This window comes from Antrostomus carolinensis, unplaced genomic scaffold (genome assembly GCF_000700745.2).
Source record: "Antrostomus carolinensis isolate BGI_N321 unplaced genomic scaffold, ASM70074v2 scaffold8863, whole genome shotgun sequence".
NCBI classification, from domain to species: Eukaryota; Metazoa; Chordata; class Aves; order Caprimulgiformes; family Caprimulgidae; genus Antrostomus; species Antrostomus carolinensis.
This window is the reverse complement of record NW_010304402.1, coordinates 1-14,740: the sequence shown is the minus strand read 5'-3', so window position 1 is coordinate 14,740 and position 14,740 is coordinate 1. Positions and strand designations below refer to the sequence as shown.

The following is a 14,740-nucleotide window of genomic DNA, read 5'->3' as shown; positions in this document are numbered from 1 at the left end:
TATATATATATATATATATAGGCAATTGATAAAACAGTAAAATCACAATACAGCTATACTCATACCAAAAAGGCAAGATTTTTCCAAACTTGCTAAAATGGTATATTCTTCTAAAACATCTCATTTTAGAAAAATCTGCATCAATCTACACAGACCATACACAGTGCACAAACTGGGAAGTGTTCTCCTCCGCTCCACCTGCACTACCTCGTCTGGAACGCAGCAGGGACTACCTCTGATGAAGCAAAATGTACAGCTTTCTCAAATCTTTTGTATTAGCCAGTGCTGCACACAGGATAAAGAAAGATGATTAGTTTTAGATCCATACATAGCAGCTTACAATACTTAAGATGATGAAACACATGGCAGTCAAACAGTTATTTTTTTTTCCTCAAACACTGCGTTGCTAAAAAATAAAGATCTGTGAAATTGCACTGCAATGTCAAGGGTTTTGCTATTCCCTGACCCTCCCCATGTAAATCCAAATGAGTATTTATTTTTCCCCCTTAAAAGATGAACTTCCTATCGATAAGTTGCTTCAGGCTTTTTACTCAGTTTTGCGCTTCAACCCAGGGATCTTTGCTTGGATCCTACAAGAGGAACAGGACAGGAAAAAGAACAGAATTTAAGTAACAAACAAACAAAAACAGTAGGTGTAAACACAGTCTTAAACCCAGCAGCAAGTGAAGATTAATTACCAGGGTAACACAAAACTATTACACTCAGAAACCAACAAAAACTGCTAAACTCCTCTTCATTCACCCCTCCCTCAATTGCAGCTGCTGAGGGCTTCAAGTTTCACTAATGGTTTTAAATATACAGTTTTCTATTAGAAATGATAAAGTTATATAGTTATGCATATAATATAACTTAACAACAGCATCAGCAAGAAAGGAAGGAGCTGATTTCATAACCATTCCAAATTTAAACACAGGACTTTTTGTCCTTCAAGACTAGTGCATGTAAAACAGGTGTTATATGCAGGAGTAGCACACATACCAAGAACTGTAAACACTATTTAGAAAGCGAAACAACAACAACAACACCCCACTCACTTGGCCATTGCATCTTTGACATTCTTGTTCACAAGTCCCAAATAATGGTCAATTTGGGCCTGAAATGGAAGATGACAGATGTTACAGACCAGCCCTTACAGTCACTTTGCTGCCCAGAAGGCAGAGTCACAGCGCACCAAGATGTGCTTTACACGAAAGACCCCCAACAGAAGGAACAGGTTTATTTCCCAGTTTGATGCCAGAGCTCCTGCGGCTTCAGCCACAGCATGTGTTAGTGTTTGCCTCTGGGAATTCATGGAACAGCAGGGAATAGTAGTAAGCACCCAAATAAATTCATCCCTGCTCCTGCATGTTCCATCGAACTGGTCACTGGCGCTTTCCCCTGCCTCTTCTCAAGGCCTCCCCAGTGCAAGGGTGCACAGCCAGGGCCCCCGGTGAGGGGCAGTTGGCTCCTCTGGGCACCACGGAGAAGGAAAGCTGCTTAGGTAGGCTGGGCCTGTTAAAAACAGCTTACGCCTTCAGAGAGCAGCCTTCAGCTCATCAAGAGGATTGAGGAGCCCAGGTTAAGCCACACGAATTGTCCATCATCTTTCCTCAGGGCTACAGGATTTCCATGCACTTTCCTAGGAGCTCAGAAAAGAGCCCAAGAGGCTCCGCCATCTGCTCACTGCCTTTCTTCCTCCCTTGCTAAGTCCCAGGCTGGCCTCCCTCAGCAGCGTTGTTTTTGAAAGAGGAGAAGGAACTGCTAAGCCAGAGCTGGCTTCACCCCTCCTGTGCCATGACCTGCTGAAGACAGTCCCTGCTCAAGCTCTGCTGTAATTTCATCATACGTGTTTCATTTTGGCTCCTTCTTACCTCTTTCTTTTGCATTCGCCTCCCCCCAGGAGAAGCACCGGACCGTACCAAGCATCTCCCACCTCCCATTTTTTGCTAGGGCTACAAATTCCACAGGCCTTCAAGACATGAATCCTGAATTTCAGTTCCCAAGAGGTTTCTTCAGAAATTGTTTTAAAATTACTTACATCAAGATCAATGCACCTCGCCTACTGCTGCTTTAGTCCTGACCAAATCTGGATCAGAGGTGAGAAGGCCTCCAGGTTAATCAGGCCTTTTCCATAACTGTTTGCTGGGGAAGCCATCCTAGACTTCCATGAAAAAAGGAGGGGAAAGCGCACGCAGTCTGGACTTCATAGTGGATTTGCTTCTCTTGGCCCTGGCACTGACTCCTCGTTAAGGTTCTGTCTTTTAAAGTCTTTAAAGATTTTAGAAGATTAAAGTTAATCTTGGGGGTTTTTTTCCACTTGTGGTTTTGCTTTAACAGATCTAATTTTATGAATCATTTAATGAATTGTATTAAATACTCACCTGATGTCTCTCATAAATAACAGGAACACTGAAGAGTGAAATTAAAGCTGGAAAAGAACACATCAAAGGTCTAAATGTTGACAAAAGGGATGGGATTCAGGTAAAACAAATGACTAGTTTCCTCACCTTGACATTTCTTTCAAAAAGGTACAAGAAAAAGAAATAACTAAGCTACATATAAAAATTGTTGGCCAGTAATTTAAATAATCCCTATTAGGAAGAAGCTGGGCTGTTCCCCAGGTCTCATTAACAGTACAGTAAGTCTGGTCACAGTTCACTTTTTCACTGTGGGTTATGCAAATTCTTCCAAAAGGTGCTTTAGGCTTCTGACACCTGAATCCAGCCTGCTCTGAGCTACAAGAAACTACCTGCAGTGGGAAATGGGCAGAGCCAATTTTGTACCTCTTCCAAAGTCAGACTACAGCAATGATATTCAAGTAAGGCTAACCCTGACAGGGACAAGCACAGAAAAATACGCCTTTAAATGATACAATGTCTAAAAAAAATCAGCAGTCTCAAGGAATTCAGCAATGCAATTCAAAATGATCCATTCTGCAGTGTTATCAATGTCCTAGAAAAAGGACACACGACGTTAACATCTTGCTACACTCTCAAGAGCACAGGAATAGCCTCAGAGTATGGAGCAGACTCCAGTGCTTTTCCAGGATTAATCTGTATGCCAGGTATTTAACACAATTTAAAATACTTACCCAGAATCAGTAATGTCAGACCATTAAACAAGGCACCAACATAAGTGAACACCCACATCAACACTGCAAACTAAAAAGGAAAAAAACACCATGTCAGCCCACAGTCTGTCTTACCAGACCATACTAGTTAGAGCAGTGAAGAGAACTTCTCTAAACACACCTATGAAACTAAAATGCCCCAAACTCTACTTCACCCTTGTATGTCTCAGGTAATTATAGATATGTGACAAGATGGCTGAAGGGTTTAGTAATAGGATATGTGGCCTCTTGCGTCCAGGTCATCGGGCTGAATTCAGCCCAAGTCAGCAGTGACCAAAAGCTGTGAGCGCTCAGTGCCCTCTGCGTTGATACAGCATTTCCAATCCCCCGTTTCGTAACGATGGGCAAAACACAGTTCCTACCTCTCACCCTTCAAACAGACAGAACAAGGCACGCAAGCGAGAGGTTAAAGGGCTGGTGCATGACACAGCACTCTGTGACAGAGCCAGAAAGAAAGCAAACAGGTCATTTGTTTTGCATGGCAGCCCAGCAGCCGACATAGCAGTGCATCCACTCCGGGGCTGCAGCGCAAACAGCGGCACTAAGCTATCACAACCACACTTTGGCTCAGCAAAGGTCTCCATGAACTGTTGACTAGACAGAGGTTTCTGCCACATCCTGGGAAAAACCTGCCTAGAAGGTAACATGGAAAGCTTTGCTTAATTTACTTTTTTTTCCCCTTAAAAAAAACATAGGAGTTTTGAATACTAAAAAAATCAGGAAAGAGAGGAGTCAACAGTGCCATAAAATGGAAGCCGGCTCTAAGTCAGAGATAAATTGAGAAGCAAAGATGTCCTGCTGTTAACAGACACCTGAACAAACCCTCACACTGCCATCATGTCTGGCTCTGTACCACAGCCCGTAACTCGTACCCATTGTTCCACCACCACCCTGCTGACTGCACTTGCACAGCTCCGCTGTGGTGGACGGGCTCCGCTTCACTAGCTTTACACAAAGATCTGCAGGAGCTCAAGCCCCTCAGCTTTCTGACAGGTCAAGAGTGTCCCAAGCACACCTCTGACCTATACCAGGGTGGAGGGGGGACGAAGGCTGCCAGCTCTATTTCTGCGTAGGATTCTTCCCCAAGGAAAATCAGCCAGTTTCTTCTAGTGTTGCACAGCCCATAAGGAACCAAGCAGAAGCCAGGATCTGGATGTCAGATGACATGGATTTACCAGCACTTATTTCTTGCTGAGTGCTGAATTACGCTTTGCAGTGTGCATCAATGCTCTGCAGATGAGACCCCCAGCCCTTTAATCAACTAAGCAGGTCTGGTTATGTTCTGTGCAAGACACTGCAAAGCACCGAACAGACAGACAGACGCAGTGGGGAGGCTGCTGCTGGCATCAGCGAGAGAAGATCTGAGCACAGCTAACAACTGCAGGCGAAGCACTGCGATAAGCAGGAGATACATGTGAGGAAAAGATGGGTACAAAGCACTGTGAAGAACAATAAGCACGTTGAAGGACTGTGGGTGTGGGCAAGGATCTAGCCTGCAGCGGAGTTACTCAGCAGTTCTGTATCCAAACATCCATTTTTAGCTTATCGGAAGATGCAAAATATCCAAACCAAACAAATTCAACGGCCAACAATAAGATAAGGACATGACAATCATTACAAGTTTGATTGCATGATGCCTGCAATAAAATTAAGTTTACTTCAAGAGCTTCATTCACAGCTGATCCCATTCAAATTCAGTAGGATCAACTGCAAATGACGCATTCTTTATCTGTCCTTTCTAGATGGGACACGAGCAGCACTAGGTGCAAAGTTAACCCTCAGACAAGGCTGCAATGTTACCACCAACTGCATTCCCTCTGAAGGATTTTGGCAGGTTTATCAAGAAAAATAAAGCAGATTTCTCTGAACTCCCTCATGATTCATTCAAACCTTGGCCCAGTTCTCTCCGCAATGCCAGGGTGACCGCTGGCTGCCTGCCTCTGCGCACAAGGCGTTTTAACAGAACAAATATTTTCCTTTCAGAGCAAGGCTGTAGATGCAGCACATCCCCCTCCCCAGCAAAGGGAGGAAAGTCAACAACTTGTACCACAGCAAAAAGCCCCCAAGTGCGCGATCATTCGGATCGATTCTCTTGCAGGCTGTGCATTCAGTTAGCTAAACACGCTGGCTTCACGCACACCCAGCAAAGCATCGTGACAGCTACCCAAGGTCCCCTCTGCATGAACACAATTCAGGAAGCCAAGCACCACCCTGGTCAGGTGAACGTTCAGTAATGCTGCTGAAGACTACGACCAAGTCAGAAAATGTGGTTTTATGTAAGCAGAGGGTTAACAGATATGAATCGATCCCAAAGTCCAACAGTTATCAGAACTATCCAATCCTATCTAGTGAGCACTGAATTTATGGCCCAAGAAAGATCAAAATCCTGGAGTTAACATTTGACCGTCACAGGTTTTGCTTCTCTCTTCTTTTCTAACAACACACTGTGTTGCACATGCAGTTTTTAATCCACTTCACTTACTCATACTGGGCAGGAGTGACCCACTGACCCCAGTGAGACCACTCCCCTTCTCTCTGCTGCATCAGTGAGGAAGAGCTATTTTGAAAGCTGGGGCTACCAAATCAAATGAAGTTCAGCAAAAACCACAGAACCTTCCTCCCACAACTCCTTCTCTCTTCACACACTTCTGACAGTTAAAACAACACTCACAGGATTAAGTGGAGTTGATCTCAATCCTACATTTACATGTTGGTCTATTTTGTATTGGTCTCTTTTTTTTCCTTAGAAATGAGACAAAAATCAGAGAAAAAAAACAAAACAAATGCAAAAAGGCTTACCAGAAAAAGGTCTAAACACTTAAAGTTTTAAGATGGAAAAAATAGCAGAAGGCAACCCAGGATTGACCAATATAGATAATATCGCTCTTCCTACACACCCAGGACAGCAGGAAAGCACAGGGCCCAAGTTCGTTGCAATATGTAAACCAGTAAAAAACCCCAGTGTATCTGATGGACCAAATCGAGTTTTTGCCTTCCTCATTCCAATGATTAAGGACTCCCCAGTACCCAAAGCATCCTGCAATTTAATGGCAAATCCAGAAATGTCCATATATCAGTTTCTTTACTATAAAGTAGTTCAAATACAGCAAAGAGCTCTCTTTCTCAAAACACCAGTTGAGCAACAACAAACTGAAAGCAACTGTGCCCCAGTGTCAGAACAGCTACTGTTGTGCAGCTGGGGCTGAAGCACCAGATCGCTGTGTAACAGGACAAAGTGCAGTTTTCTCCTGGGACTTTCTGGCAAGGGCTCCTCTGCAATTGCTCCTCAAGAGCTATGAGGAACTTTGTCTTGTGCTGCATAAATATTTAGAGCCCATTTTAAGGCTTCCATGACTGAAGCATTGTTTAATAAAAAAATCTTAACAAGACAGATTTTACAGCCAGAACTATTACACACAATAAACTGACCTGCAGACGTTTTCTACATTAAAGCCCTGTAACTTGAATGATACACAAACATGCTGTTTCCTATAGTGAAGATGTTTAAACCACATGAGCCAAGATTTTTTTTTTTTTTAAACCAGGGCCATTCTATTACATAAGACCCCAGCATCTTCATGTTCTCCTCAAGCACAAAACTCTCAAACTCTTCAAAATCAGTAACCTGTGCTTGTGAACTGTTCTGATGTTCACTGGCTTCATATAAGGGTTGCTCCCAACTACCGTAAATTAGACTAATTGACCTACATAAAACATTTTAAATATCAGAAGAAGAGAGGAGAAATGAATTGGTTCAGCTGAATGAACATGTCTTTCCTATACATTGTAAGAATTTTAAAAGTGATTAGAGTGCCCTGAAGACATTCTGACTGGAATTAATTGTACTTCTAACATGTTTCCTCTGAAAGGCCTGATTTTTAAAACAGTGTTAACTGAAACAGCAGTTGGCTGCTCACTGCTTCCTTTTCCTTTACTGCAAGGGACTGTGATTAAACAATTGGTGTAGAAATTCTTGTACCTCAGATGAAGGACCGTACCACAAAGGGCTTAATTATTACAGAAATACAAGTGACCTTGTGACTGCAAGTTTTTTCTGTGATGTTGTTTAATCAGATCTAAACACAAGCAAAGTAACTTTTCTTTGAACACTGAAACTCAATGCCCTTAAAAAAACTTAACAAAGAGTATGTTCCTTCCTTGCACAGCAAGGTGAAGTTACCAAAATGTAATTCTAGCCATGTTACAATAATTCTCTTGATCAAGGCTGTGGCCTTCAGATGCTGCAGAGATGAATCCTAAGTACTGAGTCACTTAAGTGTGAAGGCGAGACACAGCTTCTTATAGACCAGCCTGATGGGCAGTGGTGAGGATTCAGCCATCAAAATGCAGTCCCTGCGCAGAAACCCTGGCAAGGCACAGACACCAACGGCCTTAGTTAAGCCATTTTGCAGCATTATCAATCACATACAGAAATATGACCAGAAAATAAGAATGCACAACCACCTCCTAAAAATACTTTTACTACACAACCCTTTAGGAGCAGGGAGATTATTACACAAAACCCCAGACTAATATCCCATCTCCTCTTTTCCTCCTGAGAAAATGAATCTTCATCACAAGCAGCAGACTCCAGGTAACCACCTGACAGCCTTATAATCGTTCCCTTCTCCAGAGGGAAAGGACTTTTACTGCAGGAGACCTGCACAGCATCAGCTGCAACATTTCTGGCACAAACTCTTCACTGTGGAGCATAAAGAGAAACTGGATCTAGAAACTCTGGGTAAGATCCTGAGATCTGCCTTCAGTTTCTATTCCACAAATAGAACTATTCCACTAATACAACAAAGACTTTTACAGCCTTCCTATTTTTCTCCAAGTTTCACTAGAAACCACTTCCCCCAACCCCACATGAACTCAAAGGACTTTACAAAGCACTAATCAGGGTTTTACTGAAGGATAAATGCAGCTTCACTTCAAAAAGATTAAGTAAACCGAAAAAGAAACGGACCACACATTGTACTTTGTAAAGGAAACAATTGTTTGAAAACAAAGAAAGGCAATTAGCTTGAAAGGAGAGAATATAATTCTTACAGAACAAAACTGAAGGCTTTTCAGCCAATTTCTTTTTCTTTTTGAGTTTTTTAAATTATTATTCTTCATTGTCAAGTTTTGCTCTGCCACCTTCAATAAATCCTGTTAAATACCACTTGGACATATTAAAGATACCTGTCAGGCAGCACTGCACACCTGAGATAGCGTAACTTGCAAAACATTTCAGTAATTTGCATCACTAAAAGAAGCAGCTATTCACACCCAGATCCAGGGGCTGAAACAGGTGTCCACCTTCCCAGCAAAAGAAGGGCATCACTCAGTCCCCACTCTTCCAACAAAACAAATGGACACAAGAACTCCAACTGTTTAAGGCCAGTAAGTGTAAGAGTTACTTGCCTTAAAGTGAGTGTTTCTGTACTGACACTTGCTAGTCTCAGTACAGAAACAAACAGAAAACAAAACCAAACCAGACTGTGCCAGTCCAGCCCAAAACACAGATTTTTCAAGAGGTTAGTGACAAATTCTGAATGCCCAACGTCTTGTTTTCTTAAAAGATTTCTGCTGTTAAGCACCAGCAAGGAGGTGTAACAGCTCAACTGCATACAGCCAGAGCTTATTTCAGTTTTCCATTCATTTTTATCACACTGTCAAAATAAAGTTCAGCTGAAGTTATCTACTCTACTACTGCAGGAAGCACTTGTCCTGCTCTCAGCTACAGTAAAGTTCACTTTCTTCCTAGTAGCTGGTATAGTGCTGTGTTTTGGATTTAGCATGACAATGATCTTGATAACACACTGGTGTTTTAATTGTTGCTAAGCATATACTAAGTCAAGGACTTTTCAGCTTCTCATACTGCCCTGCCAGTAGAGGCTGGGAGTGCACAAGAAGCTGGGAGGGGACAAAGCAAGGAGAACTGACCCAAACCAGCCAAAGGGGTATTCCATACCATATGGCGTCATGCCAGTTACATAAACTGAGAGGAGTCGGTCAAGGGGCACCGTGGTTTGGGAACTACCTGGGCAGTGGTCAGTGGGTGGTGAGCGACTGTGCTGTGCATCACTTGTTTTGTATATTCTTTTATCATTATTACTATTATTATTTTCTTCCCTTTTTGTCCTACTAAACTGTTTTTAGCTTAACCCACAAATTTTACTTTTTTAATTCTCTCCCCCATCCCACTGGGGAGGGCGGCTGCGAGCAAGCAGCTGTGTGGTGCTGAGTTGCCAGCTGGGGTTAAACCATGACAGCACTTTATATTCCACTTAGTGTGGCTAACACGAAGTTTTACTTCTTGAAAAACAAAAGCCTTAGTACTTCCAACAAGCAAACTAAAATTCAATATTTACCTATATGGAGCCAAAGATGCCATTGTTCATTCAGGTTTATAAGGACTAGTGGGCTTTCCTAAGCTAGGTCAGCAAGGAATCTATTTACACAAGGCTGCTCTATCTACAGCTGAAGTGAACTTACCTTCAGAGAATCAACTAAGTCATCGACTAGGAAGAGACGTCTCAGCTCTTTGACTGTGCCATTAACGTGACCAAGCACAACATTGCTGTATTTCTGAATAAGCTCTTCAGACACAGCTACATCAGACTCCAAGTAAGCCCTGCAAGAAAGAAGAGCTTATGAAACTTTACTGTAAGATGGCTGACAAACAGTATCAGCACGTTACATGTTACAGATACAATGTTAACACACACTCTTTTTATGTTATAAAGAGAAAAACCTCGCCATATGAGAAACCCTGAAGGGACAGAACAGAACTAACCTAGAGTTATTATTAGAAGGTAAAAGCAAACCTTAAGAAAAAAGGTTCTTGGAAGAAAATAAAAGAAATGTTTCTTTCTCACAGCTATGTTGTGCTAGGGCAGTTCCTAAGTCATTCTGGACTAGGCAGAAAAGGTGCGCTGGCTAACATACATGTGTGAACAGCCACGGCTAGCGAGTGGCCCAGAGAGCGTCCAGCACCACTGACACTGGTCTGCAAAGTCTCTTCCTACTCCACAGCATATGCTGTAATATAGTGCACTAACAAGGCCAACGTGTATTGAGATAAAAAAATAAGAGACAGAGTCTATCGGAGTGTGGGGTTTGTGTTTTTGCTAAATTAGGCGGCCTAATATTCTATGACGTTCCTACATTTCTCAAAATAGAAAAAATCCCACAAAAACTACATGGGGCTTGGGGGGGGTTCTGCTTTGGGATGGTTTTGGTTGATTTTTTTTTTATTTTTTTAATAAAGAAAAACACACAGTGGAGGCTCCTATAGATGTCATTTAAGGCAAAACTAAACATGGCTTTGTGGCAAGCCCAAGACAAATTAAAACGCTTTGAACAGTAACTGCAGAGGGCGGCCATTTCAAGGCTACATTCCGCTATCCACAGCTGGCTTGAATCTGCACACTCTTCTCAACTCATCAATAAGATATTCCAATACCTGAATCAAAAATTAAAATTGATCTCATGAACATGCTCTTCACTGTCATACTAAACTCAAGTAAAAATACCCTTCTTGTAGTGGAAGCTATATAGGTACAAAGTAAGCTACTATAGGTATGGTGGACAAGAATGCCTGGAAGCTTCTTACGAGTATCAGTATATTGAGAAATGAACTGCAGAAAGAGCACAGGTAGAACAAGACAGAACTTAACTGGTCAACTTGGAAATGCTGTTTGGATACTGAAGAGCACTACTGGGTAGACAGAGCAAACAGGATTTCAACTGGGAATTATTCATCTAGTGAGGGTGAATAAAGAGGGCCAGACAAGGCCTTGATGGTTAAAAAAACAATCAAAAAGCTAAGTTTACGGAAGTTATCTATTTCCTACTGTTATCCTGAATGTTGTTGCCGATTGTTCAGATCTATTTTTCTTATATCAGATCCAAGCTTGAAAGCAAATACTCATCTTTTTTTTTAGGTACAGATTGGGTAAATGAGCCACTACACATAGGGAGGAATGGAGGTAAACCCAAGAAAACATTTTACTTTGCCTTACTGAAGGTGAGAGGAAGAGAACAAGAATAATTTGAAACACCACAAAATCAGTAACAGAGCTGTAAATAGGAAGGCAAGCAGGAGTTTCTGAAAGGTGCAAGGGAAATTGAGATTGAACCACTTCCGTGATTAATAAAAGGAGAGAAGGAAGCCTGAACAGTGTGGGACAGGCCTGGTATGGAAGCAGGAAACATGCATTCTTAGTAATTACTCTTAACATATTAATTAAGTTTCTATTTCTCTTAAGATGCAGCTTTGCAATAAGGGGCACCGCTGTACATGGAAAGGATGCACATCATGGATCCCGTGTTCCCACACGGCAGGGAAACGCACACATGGTAGGACCCAAGGACTTAGCTCATCACTTAAAGCAAAGAGCTCGGAGGTCCTCTTTGAAGACCTAAACTAATCCTGTGATTCAGTGCCTCAAGCCTTAGAATTCAGAGTCCAAGTTTCTGGATTTCTGATCTGGGTAGGCTGCAATGAACCTGGATTCTGCTGATGACAAGGCAGCCTTTCACATGGAGAACACAGCTATGCTGCCACATACTCAACATAAATTCTAAGAGTATTCTTAAAAAAAAAAAGTTACAAAAAGATAAAAGTATGTTCTGCTATGTTTATTCTGATTTTTGCTAAATTTATTGCATTGGAAGTGCTGCATCTCCTGGGTATTCTGTAAATTTTGCACATCATCTGCCACTGGTTCACATTCTGAAGACTATACCATTCTAGTCCGTTAGACTGAAGGGGGGTTTTGGTTTTTTTTATTTGTTTGGGGTTTTTTTAAATGTAACTTAAGATACTCTAGCATTCCCAGGGAAATCTCCTGCACCAAGTGCTCAATTCATTTGCTTTACTGTTGTGTATGCCCACTGAGAAAACAGAAAGAAGAGTAGTCACAGGCTGGGTAACAGATTTTTTAGTACAGAGACTATTTACATTATTATGCAACATATTATGGCATATGTAATCTACTGCTTCTAACAGCACCAGTACTACTGTTCCCCCAAACAACATCCTTTTCTTTTAATGAAAAGAAAAATCTCACCTAAACGGGTGGCCTTCATCGGACTTTTGGATTGCCTGGATAACTCCCTTGTATATCCTAAAGCTGATGGTCACAGAAAGCAGGGCCAAGGCAATGTAAGCCGTCACGCTCACGATGCTGAACACCGTTAATGAAAGCAGCAGGAACAAGCTGGCACCAAACACCACTCCTGTCTTCTTAATGTCTCGCCAGTAAAGGAGGTCAACAACTAAAATTTTAAAAAAAGTGAGAAATTAGAACAAGATACTTTTTTCATCCATATTAAAACAAGAGAAATGCAATTCACTTGACTGCTGAGAGTCATCAAGAATGGAGCTCACGATCTCACTGTCAAACCAGAGCTGACACTGTAACTACAAATAGGTTATTTTAGCACTGATTTTGCATTGGATTTCAGATTATTTGGATTATTGTTATTAGGATTATCTCAAGTGTAATTACTAAAATTTAAGAACAATTCTGCCCTTAAGCAATATCAGACTTAATATCTTCAGCTACTGTGCTGTGTTCTGCAGTGGAACCACAGCAGTTCGTGCTTCACTTCATTTTATTTTTGTGAATTTTGTGGAGGTCACTCACTGAAGAGATTGACTCCGATTCCCTGTTAGGACAAATGACAAGACACTAACACATCTCTCAACCATTTTATCTTTTCAAGTCTGGTAGAGGCAAAGGCACTGCTCAACATTCATTAACAGTTCATTTTGTTTCCTTTTAACTGAAGACATTCCCATGGGCGTTTATAACGTTGACTATGAGTGACAGATTGAGCCATCAAGAGGGAATAATCTCACTGAAATTTCAATCCAGGCTCAAATCTCCTGTGTTACAATGCAAAATACATTTTAAAACACAGAACCAGCCTGGTTTTCTATACACTACTGACCACTACTGCACAAAAAAAATAAAAATAAAAATAAAAAAAATTCCTTAAGTGACCCTCATGAAAGAACACAATATTATGCCATTTTTAGCATCACTGTTTAGAGTAAACTACACCCTGGCACAAGTAATCGGTAATGGCTTAGAACATCCATTGCAGATTTGTTTGATTTGAGGTGCTGGTGCATCTGGTTTATTACCTTACTCAATTCATGAAATCTGCAAATGTCATTCTCCATTGCAGAACTGGGCAGAAGCATCTAGTCTAGTTTTATACTTTGCAGTGAGACACACAGTAAAATTCATTCCTCACAACTCTTACTTCCACAGCTGATTAGATTTTCACAAGAACAAATTCCTCTTCTGCATCAAACCTGCTTGTTAGTAGCAATAATGTAAGAGTTACTAAATACAGAACTCAAAATAAATTATAGAAAAATCATTACAACACAAGCTTAGTAATCCTATCTCATCCTGAATATCACAGAAGTGTAAAATAGCATATCCCAACTCAGAACAGATTCTTATTCTGAATGACTGTAAAAGAATTTTTTTTTTTAAATGACTATTATTTCTTACAGAATGAAAATGCAGTAATGCATCAACATTAAATCTTAAGCACCCTCTGTAGGGTAAAGTCTGTAAAATCCTTTTTAGGTACAGCATGAAAATGCCACTGTGGCTATAGTGCAATTTCACAGTGCTTCAGAAGCTGAAGTCCTTTCCTAATTATTTCCAAAGGGAAACAGCACTGAATAGCAGGTGCTGGAAAGATAAGAACCCTGGTCGGAATCTTAAAGTCATCATTTTCATAATGCAAAATATTTTATCCAAATATTTAATTCACATTCCAGTAAAAATTTCCTGAAGTTGGACAGACAGAACCAGGTTACAGTTGCATGAACATCTTCAATTTGTCACAAACCAAAACTACAAAAAAACACCCCCAAAAACCCCCAAACAACAAAACCCCAAACCCCTAAGCAGCCAGTCAGATCAGATTCTGGATGTGGTTCACCATGTGACTCCACAAACATATGGGATGAAAGATAGAGCAGCCAACTGAAGGAGGTGGCGCTCCTGCTCTCAGAACAGCGCCAATCTAATGTCCTCGTCAAATTGCAGCCCAACTACCCATGCACCCTGGTGACCTGTTATTGCGCTGGGTCTCTTCATGTTACAAAGCTACACTTCTATTTTCCCTGTCAAACAAACGAAGCTCTAAGCAAGACAATGTTTCTTTAATATTTGTAAAAATCAATCAAACAAAACAAAAAAGTCAAGTCAACATAAATTCCTTTTGTATGGCCACAATTCCTTACTTAAACAACTTTTCTTTGGTTTCTTTGGCTTTGCTTTCAATCACAGAAGTGTCTGTTAGCATCTCTGTACACCTCACATTAGCAAGTTTCACATGTAAAAGGAGTTTATGAATGAAACTGTGAGCCTGACTGAAAAATCACTGCAAACTCTAAACCTAAATTGAGCTGCAAGCATCCATAACACCTGGGTGAGATTTTCAAAACCAGCCTTGCCAAAAAGTTAGTGGATTTTGTACTCCTAGATCAAGCAAGAAATCGTTTTTAAAATACTCATTTCTGTCTATTAGCTTCAAATACTGAAATTGTATTTATATTTAATATATAAAATATATATTTTTATATAG

At 41.0% G+C, this 14,740-nt stretch overlaps 1 protein-coding gene across 1 annotated transcript; it reads right to left on the bottom strand.

Annotated features, from left to right (window-relative positions):
* On the bottom strand, positions 1-12,400 carry RTN4 (reticulon 4; the record flags this gene model as incomplete). The annotated part of the gene is made up of 6 exons (XM_010164432.1): positions 1-590; positions 1,056-1,114; positions 2,382-2,428; positions 3,092-3,161; positions 9,614-9,752; positions 12,193-12,400. Coding segments are annotated over 6 exons (566 nt in total), but the record flags the coding sequence as incomplete, so codon positions are not given.
* Between the last annotated feature and the right edge of the window lie 2,340 nt (positions 12,401-14,740).